Below are 26,184 nucleotides of genomic sequence, written 5' to 3'. Positions count from 1 at the left end.
CCCAGATGGAGGATCCCGCTGGGGCCTCCAAATGTTATATGCGAGAGCGAGATCTCTCGTTCCAGGAACTGACGGACTCAGACTCTTAAGAGATTTATAGATGGTTTATTGGCCAAACAAAGTTTTTACCTGCGCAGGGGCGAACTCTCCTATGAGAGCCGCGCCAAACGCTCACAGGCTAGCTCTTTTATACAGTGAGAAGCAAGCAAGCAAGTTACAAAAGCAGGTGTTGCTGTTATCTCTGCATAGCTCTGAGCTCTGGAGGAGTTTTGCTCTGGGTTCAGGAGGAACTATCTGTCTGTCTCCTGTTGATAAGCTTATTTCGGATGACGACTTGTCTCTCTTCCTTATCCATTCTAGTGACCTTCAAGGTTTTCTGTTTAGCAATGCTTATAATTGTCTAGCCCTTTTTCCTAGCTCTCAACAATATACAGAGTCAGTGTTTGTGTTTCTGGAACTTATATTTGAAACAAGTTCTCGGTGTATTACAGAGTTATCATTTACATTACCTAGATAGAACGCCTAGGACGCAATGCTTAGTTGGAAAACCTAGTCGAAAGAAAATGTTATACTAGAACCAGTTGACTCAGATAACATTTTAACACGGTGATGAATCCTACTCCTCCTACCTCTGTGACTGTTACTGCTTATATTTGTTCCCTTTCCTTTCTTCTCTCAACACTTAACTGTTGGTATTTCCTGAAATTCTATTTATTTCATAGTTAATCTGACTATAAAATTCTCCTAGGTGATCTTAGCCTTGCTGATGAATTTCTGCTACAAGCCCTATTCCCCCAGCCAGGACACCAAGTCTCTATCCCTCTTCCAGGATTTGCATATACAAAATTTTCACTTCATTGTGTTCAGTCTGATGTCTCACAGACACCTAAAACTCAATGTATTCTAAACTGAACTTCAAGACTAATCCTCTGAATCAACTTTTCTCTTTGGTAACAGGAATCTTAGACTTTCAATGACTACTTCTTATTTGTATATTCAGTATCTCACTCTCAGATCCTTTTATGGACCTTTTAAGTGTGTTTGATCTTGATCATTCTTTTTCTTTACTTTAAAGTGTAATCCTAGTTCTAAACCCTACATTCAGCTGAAAAAATCCTGCTTAGTATGGTTTAAGAATGCAAGCCAATATAAGACCTAATCTGTAAACATGCAGATTAGGATAATCTATAACTATGCAGATTAGGGGAAAATAATGTGCAAATCTGATCATGCTGTTATTTTGCTTAAATAACATGGCTTACTGTTCTTAAAAATAGAGGCAACAGCTACTCACATAGCGTTCAACTCATGATTTACATTCTCCTTTCCTCCCCAGTCTCACCTCATTCTTTTTTTCAAATTTTTAATTCTTTAAAAAGTTATTTTTATTGTTTGCACTATTACCTTTGTTCCCACTGTGACTCCCTCTCCCCACCTCTATCCTGCCCCACCCTCCCCCTCCCTATGTCAATCCCCATACTGTTGTCCATGACCATGGGCTGTGCAGAAATGTTCTTTGGTTAATCCCTTCCTATCTTTCATCCCACCCGCCCTCCTCTCCTTTCTGGCAGCTGTCAGTCTGTTTCATGTATCTAAGCTTCTGTTACTATTTTTTTTGTTGTTAGTTTATTGTGTTCACTAGATTCTGTGTATACGTGAGATCATGTAGTATTAGTCTTTCACTGAATGGCGTGATTCACTTAGCATAATATTCTCTAGATCTATCCATGCTGTTACAAATGTAAGTATTTCTTCTTTTTTATCATTTTTAAAGTTTTTTTTATTGTTGTTCGAGTATAATTGTCTCCATTTTCCCACCACCATTTCCCCCTGTCCTATCCTTAGTCCTACCCGCCTTTGGCTTTGTCCATGTGTCCTTTGTAAATGTTCCTTGATGACCTTTCCCCTTCTTTACCCTGTTATCCCCTTCCCTCTGCCCTCTGGTTACTGTCAGTTTGTTCTCTTTTACTGCTGAGTAGTATTCTATTGTGTAAATGTATCACAGCTTGTTTATCCACTCATCTCCTGATGGGTGCTTAGGCTGTTTCCAAATCTTGGCCATTGTAAATAGCACTGCTATTAAATTAACTCATTCTTTTCCTGCCGTGCACAAATCTTGCTTCCTTCTGCCACAGATCCTTTGTATATATGTAGCTCTTCATTGCTCTACGCTTAATCCACTTCATCTCATTCTTAGCTCCCAATACTCCCTCCTTCCAGAGAGAAGCATTTCCTCACTTTCTGGAGAAGCAATCACTTTTCTTGAGATCTGCCGTCTCTTTAAAACATGTTTTCATTTTTCCATTTATTTTAGTAGTGGGTTTGTTTTTTGTCAACTTCTCCCCTTGCCTATAAGTACGTGAAGGGTGGGGATCAAATATTTCTTGTTCTTAGCATTAAGTACCAAGCACCGAGAACAAGACTTAATGTAGGAGAGAGACTTTTTAAATGAATACTTTTTCAATTAAAAGTACTATCACTACTTCTTTTACCACTCAGGGCTTCTCACGTATACATATTTCTCTGGAATTTACTATCTATTGGGCACCTGATACAAATGCAATAGAGGTTAATAAAGTCAATATTTTTAAAGTAATCATACAGTAAGAATGATTCTTAAATATATTCAAAAAATAAACAGTCATTCAGATTTAGATTTAATGATAGTCTCTTTATTTACATAGAGTTAATTACATTCTACCGATATTTCTTATTTCTGTTTCCACTGACAAATTATCTTTAATCCACATTTTCTGGATACTATACTCTACTGAAACTGTACTTACTAATGTTCGTTAAAATTCAATAAATCTTTTTTATGCCATTTTAATTCTTTATTTATTTCTAGCAATTAGATTATCTTGCTACTTCACAGGCCCTTGCATGAAAAGAACTAATTATAAACGTAATATTTTAGTTACTTTTTGGTTGTTTTTCATTTCATTTTTTATCTATTGGGAAAATTTTAGCCTGCAGTCCTCTACTAACATGCTTCTAGTGGTGTCTGACCCATTATAATGGTTTCATTCAGCATCTATGTACAGGTCTCTGCCAAATCTCCGAGCAGGCGGTCAGAAATGTCGCTGGGGTTTATGCTATCCAGAAGTAAAGAATATAAATTAAGTAATAATGTTGAGATTTTTAAGGCTTAGAGAATTCACCGTACCTTTTGTGATGATTCCCATACACCAACAACCATGGCCCAATAAATATAATGGTTTGCACACACCGTATCCTAGCATATTCTCACTCAGAACAGTGCAGCAAAATTTGCACATGAGAAGCACAGACAAAAGGAAAGAATATCTTTTACTGTGAAGTCTATATATGCAATTTCCCAGTGGTTCAGCTAGCCCGGGACAGGAGAGTTGTTTTGGGTGAGTTAAGATGATTTACATTTTGTAATCAGAAAAAAGATGCCAAGATGTGGAACCTACAGTATAGTCATCTAGGTCAATATCTCAGATTAATCTGTGTAGCCTTCAAAGAGGCAGAGGGGCTGCCAGAGACACAGTATATTGAAGGAATGCAGAACACAGGCAGAGTTACGGAAGATTTCAAACCTTACCCACTTAATGCATCACATTCAGAAAATGATTGAAAACATTCAAGCTGACCCTCTTCCTCCCAATAAACAGCTCCCAAAGTTATGCTCTCGAATGGCACGTGCAGATATATATATTTACAATGATTTAGAATTTACTGCTTGTAACTGTTTCACAACATAACATCAATTTTATTTTATTGATCATATAAATTTAATAATCTGTGATGTTGGAAGGCTTTTTGCATGTGAATTTCCACGATCTGTAAGAAGGAATTTTCCATTGATATTTGTCTAACTGTTTAATTAGTCTAATTATAAATATATAATTGATATAAATATGTTCAGTCTTATAATTAGACGGTGCAATTACAATACACAATATGATGTCATGAAGATCTTTACAAAAGTTCTAGAAAAACAGCAAGAATACATGTTGTTTGTAAAAATTTAAGTACACATTTCTTTAACATTCAAAAACTATTTTCAACACCTAACACATTTAAACTTTTAAAACTACATTTTTTTTAAATAAAAGAAATAAGGCAAGGTATTCTCTACATTTGTCAGTGGCCATTGTCAATGGGGACATTTTCTAGTGAAGTACTAACAATGACCTCAAGCAGCGTGTCCACTTTATTTAGGAAATTGGAACCTTTTTAAATATGTATTTTCAGTTATCAGTAAAAAAAAGGTTTTCCAATTCAAAAGATTTCCAACTCATATAGGCTAGCATACAATGCTACAGATAGCTGCGCTAGGCTACACTATAGATAGCATTATATGCTAGCTTCGATCTTCGGCATTGAGTAGAAGTATGGAAAGCATAATTATTCTTCTTAGACTTATTATATTACATGCATTTCAATTTGCATCAGCCTCAGCAACATAGACCAATTTTGCTTCAGAAAGACTGTCTACAAAAAGGTATGAAGAAGATTTTGTCATGTAACAGGCTGGTGAAATGAATATTCACTTCAAATTGATATTGTTATTAGCTCAGTAGGAACAGTCATTTGGGATAGATGTATCTTGCCTTAGAAATTCTGTTTTATTAAAAATAAGGCATTGTCATTGAATAGAAAAGCATACATTTAAAAGAAATGTAATTTTGTAACGTTAATAAATGTGCAGACTTATTATCTGTCAATCTTCCACAATGTAGTCCCAGTATACCTTCCCAGCTTCCCAGTCCACCCTTCTTCCCCATATATACAAATTATTGTTCCAGTCAACCAGAGACATAGCCAGTCTTTGGAGGTATTACCTGCCTTCTGCATTATTGCAAGTGCTATTGATTTCCATCTTGAACACTATCCACATAGCGCTAGTATGTGCCTCTATTTTGACAATAATTTTTTACCTTGTAACATAATCACTGTTTACCTTAACTTCTCCCCATAAATATCAACAAAGTCAGAGAAGGAGCCTTGCCTATAACTTCTATCTCTGGCAGAAAGTTGCCCATATCTTGCCCATAGAAGATCTCAGTTATTTTAACTGGATCTTAATTACACTATGAAGACATGAAGGCCATGTCATATAGGAAAATAAATTAAAATATTATTAAGTCCTCCAATACCAACAATGCTAACATGCTAAAGTTCTTTCAGTATGAATGTACACATGGCAACTGATGGGAAGCATCAGTCCAAAAAATCAATAAAACCTAAGAAATAAAATATAAAGAAATTATATATAGATTCCATATATATAATCTCCAGTAGCACACTAAGCAAATAGAAAGGTAAACACCATTCATATCTCATTCAAATAGCAAAGCCATTATACGAGGACCAAAAAAATAAGTCAATCTTGAGAGATATTTCAAGGATACTACACAAAATTAATTCTAATCCAAAACAAATTTGATGTGTAGACCAAATAATTGACGCTTTTAACTGAATAACACAATTCTGAAGGTACTAAAAATGTATGGGTCTATTTTTTAATATAGGGAAAATCAACTAGATATGATAATTGTGAATTAGAACATTCATAGAAATTACATTTTATCACTGTAAAAATAAAGCCCACAGGCTAAGCCCATTGCATTGCTTTCTACTGCTAGACAATCATAATTCACACTTATTCCAAATTTCCAAGGTAGTTAGAAGATAAAAATGAGGACATTGTTTTCTATCAAGTAGATTCCTGGGTAAAAATGTTCTCTACAACATACTCATCTATATTATAAAAATGTACCCGTAAGGCTGGAATCAGCCCTGGAGTTTTCCGTCTACTATCTCATTATTTTCACTCAACAGAACTTTTACAGAAACTCTGCTTGCTCTTATCTCTCTTTATTTGGAATCATACAAGACTAGAAATGTTAATGTAAGTACCACTGCATCCCCCTTGAGGTAACCATGGATTCAAGCAGTTTCAAAATAGTAGCCCAGAAGGGCCAAATGTTGAACTCTGGCAACAAGTGATTTATTGTTTTCTGAAAAGCGGGCATGCACAGCCAGCCTCAGCAGTGTTTATTTTGATAATACCCAACAGATTCACATATTTATGTTGCCAGATTGACCTCAGTAGGCATTTGCATTTATCACTCCTACACACAAGTATACGTACTATGGCCCATTGGAAAAAGAAAAAAAGTAAAATAAAATCCTTGGATCTCCAGGCCACTATGTACAACCAGCTGCCTTGCCCCTGGGAGGTAATTTATTTATAAGTAACAATACAGAATTTCTAAAGTAAATGAATGACCAGCTTCCTACGCATCTTTGATAAATACACACATGCACAAAAACACTCAAAGCAGTATCTCGAAGGGTGATAAATCTAAATCAAACTGGTTTGGTAACATCTTACAGGCGCTCTCAGATTGTTCATAGAGCAATAAATACTACAGTGACGAAGTAAAATCAAAATAGAGGGCATAGGGTTTTTCACTGCTTGACTCATACATTGCCAATATCACCCTCAGTTTAATAACCTTGATATCAGTCTCCTCAAATTGATCTACACCAAACCCTCACTCAAAATCTTGTGAGAATTTTGTGAAAACTGACAAGATAATTTTAACATTTAAGTGAAAATAGAAAGTAGCTATAACATTCTAAACAATTTTGAAGAAGATGAACACTGTCAAAGGAATTATTTTTCCTGATTTCAGAACTTGTTATAAGCTACAGTAATTAAGACAGTGTGGTATTGGCCAAAAGACAGACACATAAATCAATGAAACAGAATATATAGTTCATAAATAGACTTTAATATATAGGGCCAATTGACATAAGTGCCAAGAAAATTCAGTGGTGAAAGAACGAGCTTTTCAATATATGGTACTAGAACATGTGTATCCCTCTGCAACAATGAAACTCAAACATTTCCTCACTTCATTAACAAAGACTAACACAAAAATGGAAAAAGGAAATCTGTTCATAAATATAAGTGGATAATGACTTTCAAAGAACAAAATAATGTCTTGCTGATGTTTAAATAAATGTAGAATGAAAATACTATACAAAAAATATAAAAAGGATAAATATTGCAAACATGTTCTATATTTACATCCTTATTGATGAAGAAGTCAAGAAGCAGGCTGTAATTTTTAAGTAACCAATTAAGTGTTAATAAAATAATTTCAAACTCTTAGCTAAATAGTGGAGGAAATGAAATAATTATACATATTTGATAAATCCAAAAGGAGACAAGAAAAGAGAGACATAAAATAAAACAGGTCACATAGAAAAAAAATTATCAGGCATTGAATTAAATGCACTAAAAACTAACACTGTCCCATCAGATTAAAACAACAAAATCACATATACTGATTACTAGTGACATGTTTTTAAATTTAAAAGCACAGAATGCTTGAAAGTAAAAAAGAGATGATTTACCATTCTTTTCCCCAACCCACACCACCCCAAAAAAGAAAACAACTAACCAAAAGAAGGCTTGTGAAGTTAAATTAATGACAGACAAAATAGACTTTAGGGCTAGAAGCACTATTAGAGCAAGAGGTACTACTCTTTAGAAGACATTTCTTAGTGATAATCCACCAGGAGATATCAGGAAGGTAATATATTCTGTCCACCAAGAAGATATGACAATTATTAATCTGTATGTACTAAGAATATGTTTTAAATATATAAAGCAAAGTTGACAGTAATAAAGGATAGACAAATACACAGCCATAGCCATAGATATTAACTAAACTATATCAATAGCTTAAAATAGCAAATAAAAAAACAGTAAATACATAGAATGTATGAACAACACAATGAACAAATATGACTTAATTGGCATGCAAAAATTTTGGCAAACACATTCTTGTGGGTGCACATGAATCATGTATGAAAGTAGACCATAGGCTAAGCATAATGCAAGTCTCAATTAATTTTTAAATTATATTTTATTGATTATGCTATTACAGTTGTCCCGTATTTTCCCCCTTTGCCCTCCTCCATCCAGCCCTCCCCCACTCCTTCCAGCAATCTCCACACCTTTGTTCACGCCCATGGTTCGTGCATATAAGTTCTTTGGCTCCTCCATTTCCTGTACTGTACTTAACATCCCCATGACTATTGTTTAATTTGTGTTTCTTAATCCCTTCATCTTTTCATCCATTCCCCCAAACCCTCTCTCATCTGGCAACCATCCAAATGTTTTCCATATCTAATATACTATGTCTGTTCTTCTTGGTTGCTTAGTTTGTTTTTTAGATTCAGTTGTTGATAGATATGTATTTATTGCCATTTTATTGTTCATAGTTTTGATCTTTTTCTTAAATAAGTTCCTTTAACATTTCATATAATAATGGGTTGGTGATGATGATGAACTCCTTTAGCTTTTCTTATCTGGGAAGCTCTTTATCTGCCTTTCTATTCTAAATTATGGCTTTGCTGGATAGAGTAACCTTGGTTGTAGGTCCTTGCTTTTCATCACTTTGAATATTTTCTTGCCAATCCCTTCCAGCCTGCAAAGAATCTTTTGAAAAATCAGCTAACAGCCTTATGGGAACTCCCCTGTAGCTAACTAACTGCTTTTCTCTTGCTGCTCTTAAGATTCTCTATCTATCTTTAACCTTTGGCATTTTAGCTATGATGTGTCTTGGTGTGGTCCTCTTTGCAACCATCTGGTTTGGGATTCTCTCTGCTTCCTGGACTTGCATGTCTATTTCCTTCACCAAATTAGGGAAGTTTTCTTTCATTATTTTTTTCAAATAGATTTCAATTTCTTGCTCTTTCTCTTCTCCTCCTGGCATCCCTATGATGTGAATATTGGTACGCTGGAAGTTGTCCCAGGGGCTCCTTACACTATCTTCATTTTGGGGGGTTCTTTTTTCTTCTCGTTATTCTGATTGGTTGTTTTTTGTTTCCTTATCTTCCAAATCATTGATCTGATTCTTGCTTTATCTACTCTTTTGTGATTCCCTATAAATTGTTCTTTATTTCAATTAGTGTATGCTACATTTGAATGGATCTTTTTAATGCTGTTGCGGTACCCACTAAGTTCCTTGAGCATCCTTAGAATCAGTGTTTTGAACTTAGCATCTGATAGATTGCTTATATCCATTTTGTTTTGTTCCTTTCTGGAGTTTGTTTCTGTTCTTTCATTTGGGTCAGGTTTCTTTTTCTCCTCATTTTGGCACCTTCCCTGTGTTTGTTTCTATGTATTAGGCAGAGCTGCTATGACTTCCTGTCTAGGTAGCGTGGCCTAATGTAATAGGTGTCCTATAGGGCCCAGTGGCACAGCCTCCCCTATCACTCAAGCTGGGTACTCAAGGTGAGTCCTCTGTGTGAGCTGAGTATACCCTCCTCTTGTAGTTGAGCCTTGGTTGCTCCTGGCAGGTCGATGGGAGGGATTTACCCAGGCTAGTCAACTGCAAAGACAATCTGTGACCACTGGCCACCAACCTCCACCCTCCATGGCTTGTGGAAGTGGTGGGATGGTGGAGCCCCAATGTGGTCTGTAAATGCCACTGGGTGCAAAGTCTCTGGGGTTTCCTGGGTGGTGCAGGTTAAGGTCATCCCCCCACCTGTGTTTGTCTGGGTCCACTTAGCATAAGCTATAAAGCAATCTGCATATGGCTGCTATTTATACTGGGCTTGGAGGTGCCCGAGTGAGGCCAGACTGTGACCCAAGGGCAGCTGCTGCTAGTGCCAGGCCTGGGAACACTCAGCAAGTAGTATGGGGGCTGGAGCCTCACTGAGGCTGGCTATTTCTTGTTTGAAAGGATTTAGGAAGATCTGAAGCACAAACCAAGACAAGCCATTCATATGGAAAAGCCACTGTTAACAGTTTGGGTGGGGCCGTGAGATGGGTGGGACAGTGCCTCAGGGAATCACTAGGGTGGGGCATACCATGTGAACCAGGCTGATTGAGTGTCAGAGTCACAGCCACCCTCTATGGCTGTGTGGGGGGAGGTCTCAGAAAAGGAACAATGGCCTCTGCAGCAGTTCTGCCCAGAGAAAGCTGTCCCCCTGATCTCACCCTGATGCCAGACACTGTAGTTCCTCTGCATATGCCACTGGTGCCCTTCAAGCTGCTTCCCTGGTGCCGGAGCCCAGAGGGAGTGAGTCTGAGTAAGTCTGTGTGCAGGACCTTTAAGAAGAAACACCTGGGACTCCAGAAGTTTCTTCCACCAATCCAATCCCTACTGGTTTTTACTTATCTTCCTGGTACTGCAACCTTGGCCTGGGGGACTAGTATGGAGCTAGGAATCCTCACTCCCAAGATATCCTTCCCAAATTTTTATTCAGCACACACGGATATGGGACCAGCCCATTCCACAGCCCCGTGTCTCCACATCTCCCTGTGTCCAGGTCTCCATCCCTCCTACCAGTCTGAATGGATGTGGTTTCTTATTTAATTCCGTATTGTCAGTCTTCCATTCAGCTTGGTTTTCTGATGCTTCTGAGTGGTGGATATTGTAAAGTTTAGTTGTAATTTTGATGTGGTTTTTGCAAGGAGGAGAGCCATGTTTACCTAGACCTCCATCCTGACCTGAAATCCCCTCAATTAATTTTTAAAGATTAAATTATTAAGGGTATGCCTTCTGACACAGTGGAATTAGACTAGAAATCAATTATAAATTACAAGTTGGGCAAAGGCAGACAAATATGATATGAATTCACTTACATCTAATATCTAAAGAACAAAATAAATGGACAAATAAAACAGAAATGGAATTATAGCTACAGAGAACAAACTGATGGGCACCAGATGGGAAGGGGGATTGGGAGGCTAGGTAAGAAAGGTGAAGGGATTAAGAAGTACAAATTAGCAGTTACAAAAATGTCCTGGTGAGTAAAGGGGAGCACAGTTCCTGTAGTCAAAATATTGCCGTAACTGGGGATGGTGTCACACGGGTACTAGGCTTATCAGGGGATGCACATTGTAAGTTATATAAATGTCTGACCACTATGCTGTACACCCGTAACTAATATAAAATAGCATTGAATATCAACTATAATTAAAAATAAAAATTAAAAATATATTAAATGGAAAAAGCAAATAAATAGGCACACCACAGTCTGGAAAAACCAATTTCATGGCACATGTCTAACCAAAGATTTGTATCTAGAATATATAAATTATACCTAGAACTTAATAAAAGAAAAAGACAACCTGTTTTTTTAAGACAACCCATTACTTTAAAGGAGTGTAAGAAATAAAAATTAAATGCAATGTGGGATCCTAGATAGAATAAAGCAACAGAAAAAGAACATAACTAAAGAAACTAGTGTATTTGAATAAAATCTATAGTTTAGTTAATAGGATTGTGCCAATGTTAATGTCTCGATTTAGCCCATAGGACTACAGTTCTGTATGATAGTAACATTAGAAGGAGCTAACTGAGGCATACAAGGGAACTCTGTACTATTTTTGAAAGTTTTTTTGTAAGTCTAAAATTAGTTCAAAAAGAAACATTTTAATGTTTTACATTATAACTAGAACATTGTCACAGTTTGAAAATTAAATATATTAAAATGAATTCAATTATAACATTATTCTAGTTCACAATTCATTAAGCTTTCTTTAGTGGGTGAAGAGGGGTGGAGTTACAGAGTGATTCAGGAACTCCTAGGAACCTGGAGTCAATTGTAACCATCCCATAACTGGTAAGCCAGACATCCCCATACCCGTATTGGCTCAATATTTAACACATATGCATTGAGAATCTTTCCCGTGTAAGGCAATGTTCTAGCTGTCCAAAAGACAAAGTCTTTATTATTAGTGGGTTAATTTCAAACATAAGGTAATTTGATAGTTGCAGGGCTATGAGGAAAAAAATAAAATAAAACCAGGAATTAGGAAAGACTAACTGTGGAAAGGAAGGGATGTGACTTCAGATAGAGCTGCCCCTGAAGGCCTTTTGGAGGTGATGAGTCCTCAGTACTAGGATGTTCCTGCCACAGTACTAACTAAATTACATTCTACCTGCAGGATCAACAACGTACAGGCTCTTGCCCTATCTAGGGATTGTGTGTCTACAATGGCGCATGAGATTTAAAGGATTAGGTGAGAGAGAGCAAGGCAGAGCAAGGTCAAACATGGTCTTGTGGGCTACAATACAATACCTGGTTCCGCTAGAGATATTTGTTTAAACCATCCAAGTAGTTTTTATTTGTTAATATTCATACCCACTAGAGACATTACAGCAGAAAAAAAGTTTACATTTTCAGTGACCACTCAGAGGTTTGGAGTTTTCTGTAATGAAGCACTAAGCCAGTTAGGAAAACCTATTGCCCTAATCCATGGCATGCGGAGGGGTGGACCTGTGTGTGTCCGGCCCAGGTGCAGTATCTCAGCGTGTATGGTATGAAGAAAAGTCATTGATAACCTCTCATCTATGAAAAAGCCAATATTTTCTGTGGCTATAAGAACTAAATTTTCCACGTGCTGCTACTTGGGAATTTCTATTGATTTGACTTATACAATATGTTTAATATTAACAAATTAAGTACACATGTAATGTAAAAGTATTGTTGTATTTCTTCTCCTACATGATTATTCGGGAAGATATAAATACATGGCCATTTCAGAAAGAGAGAAAAACTACATAATTAGTAACCAAAGGCAGGAAAGATACTTTTAAATAGGAGTTATTGGCAATTATCAACTACAGCAGGTGAATCACAGAATGGCAAGAAAAGCGTGTTTGCTTCTTAAATATTTTTAGGAGAAGTAATTCAGCCCAACAACAGAGGGAGCAGCACATACAAAGATAGAGACAGCCTTTGTTAAGCAGCACAGCAAAGTCTGGTATTCAAATAGAAGGAAATACCACTCTACGGAAAATTTCAAATTCACTTTTTCTTTTTATTAAATAAGTCTTTAATGACTCATTAGATGTTTTAGTTTTTACATAATTAAGGCTCTACTCATAAAAAATAAAAGCCAAAAACAAGTGAAATTACATTTTTTTCTAAAACCAAAGTGAAATAAATTTCAAGTAGATTCTTCATTCCCTGAAAACTCATTTACCATTGATATGGGAAAATCAAAATCTCTTATTTTAAGAAATATTTTCCACATAAAAAAAGCAGTCTAGCAAATGTATAATTATGTACTTTACAGTGAAATCTAGGTAAACTTTTAACAAAGATATATGTTAGGATAATTAATTTGAAATTTTTTCAAGAGTTAACATTTTACACTTAAGTACCATGTAAAAAATAAATAAATTTTTCTTCATTATTTGAGTCTTCTGATCATTCAGTCAAAAATACTGTTTTTTTAAAAGGCCAGGTTTGAAGGAACTATCTTTTTAAAAATAGATATAATATTATATGCCGTTCAAGTTAGGAAAACATATTATCAGAGTGCAGCGGATATATTATAGTTTAATTCCTACCTGGGTGAAGAAGGGTTCATAAATCTCAACTCCTTTATCAGATCCTTGCAGTAACACCTCCTGGCCACGTCTCCAGCTGTACCGAACAGGCGGATTGGAATTGGCAACACACCTGAGGAACACTGTTCTCTCGTAGTAAAACTGTTCTTTAGCTTCACCTATACTTTGATGAACAGTTACTACAGGATCATCCAAATCTAGAAAAAAAATAAAAGCAACAAAGTGGCAATATTATGAGTTACATGGTTTTTGAAGCATGTGCATTTAAAAACCAACCAAAGATGCATTTTTTAATGATTTTATTGCTTATCACAATATTCAATTTCTATTGAGTTTACTGAACTTATAGAGAAATTTCCAATGAGAGAAGGTAACTACAAATCATACTTGTTTCTCAAGATCTGTTTGTTGACATAGTACAAATGACCTTGCATATTTACAACACATTGCCAACAGCCTCATAAAACAGAACTCAAGTGAGATGTAGGAACTCAAAATCCTCAAAATCAAGAGATTAGTTAAAACAACAAACCATACTGGGAGAGAAATACATGTCCAGCAGCTCAATTGATTCTTTCACTTAACATACTTCTTCTTCCAATTATTTATGCTTATATATTAAAAATAATCAAAGAATTACGTTTAAAAAGCATTACATTTATAGGAAGAAAACGTGACCTTGTACTGAGTTAAACTTTTCCTTCAGCTCAGGTTTTATATTCCAGATCGTATTTGCTAATTTGAAATGTGCAAAGAGAAGGTACTACTAAAAGGCATTAACGTTTCTATTTCTGAATATTGGAACTAAGTGTTTGAATAAGGGATGTACGGCACGGGAAAAACTAATACATAAGTATCTTGGCTTAGGTGGGTCATACCGTCTTTGTCTCAACCATTTGACTCTACTATTGTAGTGTGAAAGCAGCCAAAGACAATAGGTAAAATGCATGAAAGACGAAAGTTGCTGAGCTCCACTGAAACTTTATTTACAAATGCAAGTGCCCCAGCCAGATTTGGCTCATGGGTTATTGTCTGCCATAGATTGCCAACTCCTGATATACAATTATACAATATCCCAGGTTATTTTCTTAAGAGAAAAAGAAGTGCACTTGCTTTAAAACAACAACTATAGTGCATATTTAAAAGTTGCTAAGAGTAAATCTTAAGTTATCATCACAAGAAAATTAAATTGTAACAGTGTGCAGTGACGGATGTTAACTAGACTTACTGTGGTAATCATTTCACTAAATACACAAATATTGAATCATCATGTATATCTGAAATTCACATAATGTTATGTGTCTATTATATCTTAATAAAAAATGGTGAAAATAAAACGAGTTCTTGGTTCCATGTGCCAATAAACTTAATCTGTACTTATTAAGAGTGATGCAAAAAAATTTGCTCTAATTACATATTAATTTCAGTGAGCTTTGTTCCTTTAGCTTTATAACTCTAAAAGGTAACTTAATATTTGTGGTCTTCAATTTCTTTACCCATTAAATGGAAATAATCACATTATATGTTAACAGGGCTTTGGAGATGTAATGAAACAGTCCACAAAGCCTTGGCACATAGTAAATCCTCAATAAAAGTGAGTTTGTTATTATTATCATTATTATTAAATAGGATTCCATTTAGACTGCCAGTAATTCTATGTTGTTTTTATACTTCTATCTCACCAGTTCATAATGAACTCACATTTTAAATAAGTAAATGTCACTTTTCCATTTGCTCAGGGTATCAAAATGTTTCCACATGACCAGCATTTTTATGTGAAATCTTAAAAGAAACTATCATATTTATAAAAACATATGAATAGTGAGGTGTGTGAGCATATACTACCCTGAATATTTAAGACATCTTCCCTAGAAAAGATTCTTTTTGATATATTAAAATAATTGAAAGCCAGCAAAGTAATAGCTACCCTAAGGAATAAATATAAAAAGCAGAATTCCAAATTTCCCCAGTTTTGAAATGTGAATTTGCGTGACAGTCTTAACTTGTATAAATCTACAGAACAACTTCTGCTTTTCAGTGAAGTTTAAGGAACTTTCTGCTTAAATTTACTCTATTAATTGTGCAGTGATTTGGTGCAGTGATGCTCTTTGGTTTAAATAAATTGGAGTACTTAGGAATGCTAGATTATCATGAAATTTTATAGGTCTTTAAACTTTATCAAATCCTACTGAAGACTGATTAGCTGAATTCAGCCTTAGTGACTTAAAAATGAATGTAAATAATTTGTATTTTGATTAATTATGGGCAATTTTTCCTTGTGCCGTTTCTGTCAGTCATAGTCTCATTTCTATAAAAATAAGAGCTGTGTTATGTGGAAAGAAAATTCTGAAGCCAAAAAGTTTAAAAACAAAACAGAACTGGATAGTAAACAGGCGCTCTACTTGGGTTTTACATAGATAGTAATATAGTACTTCCCAGCATTTATTTATTGATGTATCTCTGGATATCTTCTTATTGGTGGCAGTGCCAAGAAGGTCAGTTAGAAAGAGACAAAACCTGAACAATTATGTAAACATGCTCTTCCCTGATTTGGATGATTGTTGGGTCACTGGCCATCAGAGAATTACTAATCCTGTGACAGTTGATCTTAATGAATATTGTATTGGCAGAATTATCCATTGTACTCACCCATCTTTAGGAATTTCTACTTTATAAAACTCCAAAGTGATTTTTTTCAGATTTAGAAATAAATATGCCAAAACAAGGTATCATTTATTTTTATTATTTTTATTATTTGCATCCTCACCTGAAGACATTTTCATTGATTTTAGGGAGAGGGAAAGGGAGGTGGGGAGAGAGAGAAACATCAGTGTGAGAGAGAAGTATCGACTAGTTGTCTCTCATGCGAACCCACAACCTAGCATGCGCTCCAACCAGGAATCAAACCCATAACTTTTAGGTTTATGGGAGGATCCTCCAATCAACTGAGCCACACCGGCCAAAAACAAGATATCTCTTAGGCAAGTCAAATAATTGCATGGCTAAAACATGTACTTTAAGTGAGATTTGTATACATATGATATACAGGTTAAGCCACATATGCACATATATCACTTAAAATATACGTTTAACATATACTCTCTGTGCAACTGGATGCATACTGAATATGTGAATTTGCCTTCAGTCAGGTTTGTTAGGAAAGAGCCTCTAAGACCGAGATATCTGTGCAGAAATTATACAGTCATATTGTGCATTCAGCTCTAGGAAACCACAATAAAACAAGTATCATAATAAAGGGAGCTATGCTAATTTTTTGTTTTGCCAGGGGATATCAAAGTTATGTTTATACTATACAATAGTCCAACAATTTTCAACCTTTTTCATCTCATGGCACATATAAACTAATTACTCAAATTCTATATAGCACACAAAAACTATATATATTTTTGCCACTCTGACAAAAATAGGTATAATTTTGATTCATTTGCATCCGATGGCTATTGTCGTGTTGGCTGTTGCCATTTTTCTGACAGTCAAAGGGAGAAGAGATCAGTACCCCTGACTAAATAGTTAAATATTGCATGTTTTTAAAATTCTTATGGTACCAGTTGAAAATTGCTGCAGTAGTCTATTACATGAGTAATAACATTATGTGTAAAAAATTGTAAAGCTTACTTAAAAGCACTTTATTTTTTAAAAAGGTTAACCATCATGTGAGCCTTCAGTGAGTTATAGTCTCTTTGCTGCTGGAGGATCTTACCTCAGTGTTGATGGCTGCTGACTGATCAGGGTGGTAGTGCTGAGGACTGGGAGCGCTGTAGTAGTTTCTTAAAGTGAGACAATGAAGCTTGTCTCATTAGTTGACTTTCTCTCATGAATGATTTCTCTGCAGCATGCAGTGCTGGTTGATATCATTTTACCCACTGTAGAACTTTTTCAAAATTGGAGCTGGTCCTCTTAAAGTCTGCCGCCAATTTATTAACCAAGTTCAGGTAACATTCTATATTCTTTGTTATCAATTCAACAATCTTTACAGCATCTTAAATAGTAGATTCCATCTCAAGAAACTACTTTCTTTGCTCATCCATAAGAAACAATTCCTCATCCACTCAAGTTTTATTATGAAACTGCCATTTAGTCACATCTTCAGGCTTTAATTCTAGTTCTCTTGCTATTTCTACTATATTTGCAGTTACTTCCTACATTGAAATCTTGAACCTCTCAAAGTCACCCGTGAGGGCTGGAAACAATTTCTTCCAAATTCCTGTTAATGTTGATGTTTTGACATCTTCCCATGAATCAGAAAATCCCTTAATGTCATCTAGAATGGTGAATGTTTTCCAGAAAGTTTTAATTTTCCTTTGCCCAGGTCCATCAAGGAATTACTGTCTATGGCAGCTAGAGCCTTACAAAAGGTATGTCTTAAATAAGATTTGAAAGTCAAAATTACTCCTTGATTCATGGGCTACAGAGTAAATACTGTATTAGCAGGCATGAGAACAACATTAATCCTGTACATCTCCACTAGAGCTCTTGGGTGACCTAGTGTATTATCAATGAGCAGTAATATTTTGAAAAAAAATTTTTTTTTGAAGCAATAGGTCTCAACAATGGGCTTAAAATATCAGCAAACCATGTTGTAAACATATGTGCTGTCATCCAGGCTTTGTTCTTCCATTTATGGAGCCCAGGCAGAGTAGGTGTAGCACAATTCTTAAGGGCCCTAGGATTATCAGAGTATTAAATGAGCATTGGCTTCAACTGAAGTCACCAGCTGCATTAGCCTCTAAGAAGAAGGTCAGCCTGTCCTTGGAAGCTTTCAAGCAAGGCATTGCCTTCTCTTTTCTAGCTATGAAAGTCCCAGGTGACAACTTCTTCTTGTATAGGGCTGTTTTTCTACATTAAAAATCTGTTTTTAGTGTAGCCACCTTCATTTATTATCTTAGCTAGGTCTTCTAGATAACTTGCTGCAGCTTCTCCATCAGCACTTGCAGCTTCACCTTCCACTTTCATGTTAAGGAGACAATTTCTTTCCTTAAAACTCAAGACCAAACCTCTACTATTTGCAATGACTCATCCTGAGTTAGTATATCTTTTGGTGTAAGTACCTGGTGAGGTTACTAGACCTTTTTCACTGAGGATTTTGATTCCGTGGTCACCATGCCCTTCTCAAGCCATTGCTGATGTGCTTATTTGCTTAACACCAATATTGGACAACAGAATACTAAGAAATAGCTCACTGGATCAACTGGGTATCAAAGATATTTTTTATGGCTTCACTGTGTAAAACAGTCCTACCTCCAGTTGATTATATGGGCCAGTTGCTTGTGCCAGGATGGTGGCCCCTCTTATCTACAGTTTCCTGACACAGAAAACTTAAAGTAATGAGTCACAGCTGTGGCTTAAAGATTAATGGGACTCTTGCTGTGTCACTTAATAAAAGCTTTTTCCTTTTCTGAGAACTAGGACTTCTAAACTGGGAGAGCTCACAGAAGTGTGAGGTCACAGAAGGGAAATACAGATTCCCCAAGTGTGTCATTGAATGCGATGGTCGTAAGTGGGGTCGCTCCTTGATTCTTGAACCTGTGTATTCTATAGGGAACAAAAAGCCTCATACAATAATGGTAATTGATTTAGGATGCAGATTGCATGTTGGAGGACAGCACACCTTCTTGCTGGATATTGCCTCTCCAAGACTCAGCTGCCCCATACAAAGGACATTCTCTCACTCTAATGAGCTGGCATATTTAAGTGGTGCAGGATATGATATGATCAGAGAATCCCAGGTAACGTTTCCACTGTTACATCTTCATGTCTGTAAATTGTGCTCTGGTCCCATGAGTGGTTAGGTAGGATCCTGTGTTAAGAATAAAACATTCTAACAAGCCTTTTGGTAAGGCTGCTGCTGGCTGAGGTCAGCAGAAACATTCATACAAACAATACATGTCAAACTGAGTCAAAACTACACACTGTCTGTCACCCTCAGGGTGATAAAAGTCTAATGTACTCAACTACCTACCAAGGAAATGGTTGGCATTCATAAAAGACATTGCTTTATCAAGAGGTGTTTGCCTCTGTTGCTGCCAACTAGAATATTCAGTAGTGGCAGTGGAGATACCAATCTTCACAAGGATAACCCGTGATTTGAGCTTATGAATAGCCTCCATTCTTACCATTATGATTATTTTTTTTCATGAGCCTGTTGTGCCCCTAAGGATGGCCAATGACAGAAGCTGGTTGATATCAGCTCTCTGCATTACTCTGTCTACTTCACTGTTTTGTGATTTCTCTGCTGTGGATACTTTTGGGTGCTCATTAATACACAATAGAAGTATTATCACACCTCACTCCACTCCCATAGGTCCACCAAAATATTTTAACAGATCTGTTCTTTCCACACAAAGCGGTTGACCAAGCATACCACCTAAAGCAAAGTTCTTCTACCCACTGGGAAGATTTTCCCTTATTCTTGTCTATCAGGGAAATCCTAGAGTGGGGTTCTTGTGAAGTAGCAGCCTAATTTTTAACTTGTGTACATATACTCAGCTGACCCACCATGAAAGTAGCTTAGCCTTTTTTCTCCTCTACCCATTCAAAAGTGACCCTCTATGTAGCCAGGTAAGAAGTGAGAGAGAAGCACTGGTAGAACACTGATGGGTGTCACGGGGGTCTGGGCACCTGGTATACAGCTTACTTGGGCTCTTTGGCCCTGGCCATGCCTCATCCTGATTGTACCTCTTCCATCTAGTGAGAGACTCCTCATGAGTCTACCATATTACATGAGTGGGTGTTGTGGAAATAACAAAATCCAACTTCTGATTGGCAGTTCGGGCCAGATTGTCAATTGGCTGTTGCATATTTAGACATTCTATTTTTACCAATGCCCCATAGCACACTAGGAGCTACTTTGTGAATGGTGTGTAATTCTTGACTGCAGAAGGCATGGCCTCACTCATAATTCTGAACGTTTACTTTACAATTCTCCTATAGAGATTCCTGTAAACCACACAGTGTCTTTTCCAGAACTAATATAGCTCATGTCATAGATTCTCCAGGGTTGGGTGACAAGGATCAGGGCTACTTACATCACAGTGTGGGCCTGCTACACAACCATTTTTTACTTTGAGATTGAGTTGACGCTAATAGCCTACCAAATCACCTGATAAACGAATTGGAATGGTATTTCCGAGGATGGATTATGACCCAGAACTGAAAGATACATAGCAGGCACTGTGTTTCCTTCTGAAGGATGGGAATTGTGAGATTTGATGGCTTGTGCTTTACTTTGGAGGGAATGTCCTGGCAAGCTCCAGACCACTGGATCTCTCAAAGTTTACTAATATCGTGGGCCACTGAATCTTCATAGTCTTATTCCAGCCCTCTGGATTATGGGTGTCTTACCAAGATATCCAGTGTACGAGCCACTTCTTCATCTGAACGGAGTGACATGATCTCATGGATACAGTGAAATCATACTGTATTTAGTAAAATGTCCACATGGCTAATATCCCTTTGGGCTATTATGAAAATAAGTGTGAGAGTTAATTTAGCTTTAGGGTAAGACTGCAAATGTATACTACTGTCTGTCCAAAATGAATGCAAATTGTTTCTGATCTTCTTTCCTAAAAGAAAGGGGAAGAAAGCACACTAAACTAGATCACTGGGCACATGCCATGCATGAACCCATGCTAATTTGCTCTAGCAAAAATACCATATCTGGCACAAACCGCAATCAGGACACTGCTTGGATGAGTTTTTGATAGTCCAATGTCATCCTCCAGGATCTCTGGTTTCAGCAGGAGACAACAGTCAATACATGGCATATGAGATGGACTACCCCTAGCACATCTTTTAAGATTTTATGGGTGGCATTAAATCTGCTGTCTCCCCTGGGATATTATATTATGTTTTCTATGTCTCAGCTGGAAGTGGGAACATTTCAGAGGCTTCAAATGAGACTTCTGACTGGGATAGCTCTCCCCCCACAGAGTCAAGGAATCAGTAGAGGTTCAACAACTAGAAAGTATATCCATTCTAATTACACAATTGAAAACTAGGTAAATGAAAACAGGGTGGATTTGTGGACTGGTGGACACAAAATGAACGATTTGTGGATCACGATCCCATTTCTTACTTGGCACCTATATGCCCAAATCTAATAGCATAAGGGTATAATGATTCTGTAGAATCTTAGGTATCCAGGTCAGCTTGGATCCTGTGTATAATAATCTTCAAAATTTTTCAGAAGTTCACTTTTCCTAGTATATGGTTATTCAAGTAAGTGGATATAGGTTCTTTGGAGAAAGAACTGGGGAAATCATTACCATTTTTACTTGCTATAGTCTGGTGTTACGGGGCTCTTCCTGGTGACTCAGTTTCCCCTTCAATCAAAGAGTTCTAGTTGTGAAAATTACCTCAGGTTCAGAAATTGATCAAGGAGTTTTTATTATGTAACTACATTCAGGCCGCTGACTGTCCATCTGATTTCTTTAATTGTAGTAGACTGGGTAACATCCTTGTTGATTGTCCATTTATTTTGCTCCAAGGGATGGTACGATCTACTAACCATCAGCATAGCTCTTTATGAGTCCAGAGTGCTGCATAGATTTGAAATAGTTCATTAAGATAATTGTGCCCACATTGCTTATGACAGCTAAGCACTGCCACGGAGCCTGTCTTATTTTGAGATCATGGCATTTCCATTTCTATCAGGGAGCCCAATTCTGTAACAGCTTCTCTTGCCGTCAATATTTGCCTGCAGAGAACAGTCACCTCTTAGCTTCTCAATGATGCTTGTATCTCAGCCATCAGCACATCCTTTAGGGGTGTTTTTGCAGTGTCCTCCAACCTTTTACACAGACTATATCGAGCTGATGATTTTTCTGTCCTCTAAGTATTCACACATCATAGTCTTTTGATCCTTCCCCACCCCCCTACTATCTGCACAGCAGTTCTGGCATTTATAATTCTTTTAGTGGGAACCATTGTTTACTCGAGCCTCTGAGAGCTATCCTACCAGCAGGAACTCTCTCCTGCTGTTCTTGCCAACATGCTAAATCTTATATCATGAGATGGTGCTGCCATGTCAATAAACATTTATTCTTCATCTCCATTTGATATTTCTCTCCATACCCAATCTTATTCAATTTTATTCTTCATCCCACTTGATGGAGCTGCCTGAGGATCCAGCTCCATACATATTCTCCTGACCCCTGCCATTAATCTTGGCTAGCTTGTGCAGCTTGTTTGGAGCGTGGTCCCTTTTTCCTCTTACATGCAGCATTTCCATGGCCAAATAATGTCTTCCGTTGGCCTTATGTATTGATCTGGAAGCCCAGAATGGAGGTTAGGGTACACATATCAACATAAAAGGGAGACGTTTCTGCTTCACTTTAAGTGAGATGGAAGGGATAGCCTCTAATTGGGACCACTTTTTTAAGCCTAGAAGATTTAGGAAGATCTACTGTTTTAAGCTTCCTAAAATCATAAACCCAGATGTACTCCACTGCCCAAGTCAGGGTCCCGCTTGTTCCAACCATGGGTCAGAAGCTGGTTTTAGGATATGAGCTTCTCTGAAGCTCTGTTATATCTCAAACAAGTTCTAAGCATTATCATCAGCCTATGTGACCTCTGGCTAGAGAAGATAAAGTCTCTTCTATTCTGCTAAAGAGGTCTTCTTCTCACACCATTACCTCAACTCGGGATTAATCACATTCAGCCTTTCATTCTTTTTCTCCACTCTTGAATAGAACCCAGCAGAAACTGATTTCATTGTCCTTAAAATTATTACTGGCCCTTGAATTCTTCAAACATCTGAGGTATTGAATTCACAATGCATTACTTTCTACTGGCACCTGTCTTTGTTCACCACCGGTGAAAGGTCTAACACTTTTACTATCACATTCAAGGGATATCACTGCTCCACCCATCACCAGCAATGGCTTTTTATTGCCTGCAGGTTAGTGGGCTAAACTCTCTCTCTCTCTCTCTCTCTCTCTCTCTCTCTCTCATCACTAACATTCTCTTTTAGAGTGTACGTCCTCAGACCTTAAAAACATGATTCTTTGATGAAAATAATGCATGTAGGAAATTTATTGGGGAGTGCCCTCAGAGCCAATTCTTATGATGGTATAAAAAAAAAGTAGTTTTAAGCAGTCAAAGGGGTTAAACTGTGACACCTCATTACAAAGTCTCCAGATGATCCAGAAGGAGCTACAGAGTTATGATTGTCTTTCAGACTGTCCTACTGAGTTGCTCTGCAGAGAACACCAATCAATTCCTGGATTAGGGCTTCCCTGGTGAGGGGATTTGACCTTGGGTTAGGTGGCTCTTTCCAGCTAAGGACAATTTTTATGAGAGGGATCTTCCAGCACTCCCAGGATTTAGGCAGAGTACAGGCAATTCAGTTTTATCCAAGGGCCTCGAGGTTGCCACTTCTAATTTTCTAGTCTTTATAGTTCAGGGAGCATAAGATCCCTCTCTATATTCATTCAATAGTAAATTTTCAAATAAAAGCACTTTTATAATATTATAAAACCATGTTAGACTATTTTCTGTTACTGCTGACATTTTATCTGCACTTATTTCTTTTTAAATTTCTTTTAATTTTATAAGCTAAGTAGTAAAATTCAAATATCTAGAGATAATATAAATCAACAAATGCAAAATGTTCTTTGAAGTAAAGAGCATATGATTTCTATTATTTAACAGAGGTCAAAATTCTTCACATTTATACAATAATATAAATCATTTATTATATTATTTGATATTTGAGTATTTGTTTTAAATATATTTAATATCATAACTAATATGGTATTTTATAAAATATACCCCTGTGTACATAATACCCATATCTTCATCATATTTGTATCCCTAGAACCCACCACAATGGACATAAGTACTCAATAATAATCTAATAAAGTAATGTAAAGAAAGACTAATCTGTAACAAACATAATCAATGTCAATTTTCAGCAAGGTTACTCATAAACACCAGTCTGGTAATCTAAAAATAATGAGTTTTTGCCCCATAAATACAACAGGTACCCCTTTGTAACTAAAATAATATTCTGGTAACTTTATGTTTGATTAAATATGCCAGGAAATGCCACATTAAAGTCACTTTAACAAAATAAAATGTACTGATAATATAAGCTACCTTTCTCATACATTAGAGAGACCTGTTTGAGGGGAGGTTCACTGATCATGAAGCATTTGCTTAGTCTACTCTGCACTTAAACCAGGGGACGCTAGCGACATGAAAGGGTTAACCCACCCACACCGGAGCAATTAATCTCTGTCCTTATCGTTAATCAGATATTAACTGCAACTGAAGTCACGGGGAGTAGTTACAAGTTAAAGAATCAATTAATCTCAAAAATAATCGCAGCTGAAGCATGTTTTCCACAGAGGTTTATTCCACCATTTGGTCCAATTTTTCTGTCTTTAATCTTTGAATTAAACCAAACGAATCTGAAAACCCAGATGGCAAAGACATACTAAATATTGTACTGCATGTAGTCTTTTCTTCTGGAAGTACCAGAAATCTTAATATTCCTATGTGAAAAGAAATCCAAATTTGTTTTCTTAAGGAAAATAACAACTCAATACACTGGAGGCACTAAAGCTGGGCAAGCATATTACTTTTTTACTTGATGGGTAAAAACTTATGTTACTACTATAACTGTAGGATGAATGCAACAATAGAGAGTGCTAAATAGCCTGAATAAAATTAAGTTGACTTGAAGTTACACAAAAGAATTTAGATGTATCAATAGTCAAGACCCAGGGACTTCGCTGTAAACAAAGCATCGATGGGAATGCTTTGCAGCTCTTTCTGCTGGCAACCACACAAAAGCACAGTCTTCTCAGAGAAAGCAGTGAGAAATTCTGTGCAAGTATTGATGATGTGACATATTTTGTATTTTTTCCTGCATAGTGGCTTTTGAGCAATGAGTGATTTTTATCTGATATTCCGTAAAATAAAACAGACAAAATTAGTACTTACAACCAAATTCCCAAGATGGCACATTTACAAGAATGAAGCTCTCTATAAGATGTACATTCTTGCTTGAAATTTCATTCTTACTCATCTATTCACACAAACTAGAATGCATAGTATCTTCTATAATTAAAATTATATATATAATCATATTTTTAGCTCTTAAGCCAATATTATTTTGATGATTCTGAATATCATTCTGGGAAAATAGTTTTTGAACATTCGGTTGGCCTAGAAAAGCTATCTCAAGATTTTCCTTTTGCCTTTTACCAAACAACTATGAAACACTTGAAAAATGATGATAACGAAGGACCTGCTTTGTGTGTGTGTGTATACGTAGATATATACACACACATGCATGCATGCATATACACACACAATAGTAATTAATGTATGTTATGTATATATTCATGTATTCATTAGATAGCATTATTACATTATATAACATATATGTATAAACATATGTGATAATGTGTGCATATAATTCCTATATAACTATGTACATTGCAATTTATATATAATGTAAATGCAGGATATAAGATTATTGCATTATATAATATAGTATATGCATTAACATATGTAATAATGGGTATATATGACACATATATAGTATGTACATTATATAGATATTCTATAGATTTCAGTAGTTTTCTTCTTAATAGTTGCCTCTGATTACACTAGTATCTTTCATATTTTTATCTCCCCACATAACCATGTCAACATTATGGTATTTTCTATGTTCTTCTTCAGGCACACATATTCACACACACACACACACAAGTACACACCCTCAAAGTGCATGCACAATCATTTTATCTTTCCGTAAAAATTAATCATATAACACATTTTTAAAAAATTTTGC

At 36.4% G+C, this 26,184-nt stretch overlaps 1 protein-coding gene across 2 annotated transcripts in view; it reads right to left on the bottom strand.

Annotated features, from left to right (window-relative positions):
- The window catches only part of MDGA2 (MAM domain containing glycosylphosphatidylinositol anchor 2), an 829,607-nt gene that overhangs the window by 288,385 nt on the left and 515,038 nt on the right, over positions 1–26,184 (bottom strand). For both annotated transcript variants that reach the window (XM_024573956.3, XM_053928205.1), the window contains one exon: positions 13,362–13,558. In XM_024573956.3, coding sequence (XP_024429724.3) covers positions 13,362–13,558 — 197 coding nt within the window. The remainder of the gene's footprint in view (positions 1–13,361; positions 13,559–26,184) is intronic.

Source organism: Desmodus rotundus, chromosome 7 (assembly GCF_022682495.2).
Source record: "Desmodus rotundus isolate HL8 chromosome 7, HLdesRot8A.1, whole genome shotgun sequence".
NCBI lineage: Eukaryota > Metazoa > Chordata > Mammalia > Chiroptera > Phyllostomidae > Desmodus > Desmodus rotundus.
This window is presented reverse-complemented; position numbering and strand designations above follow the sequence as displayed.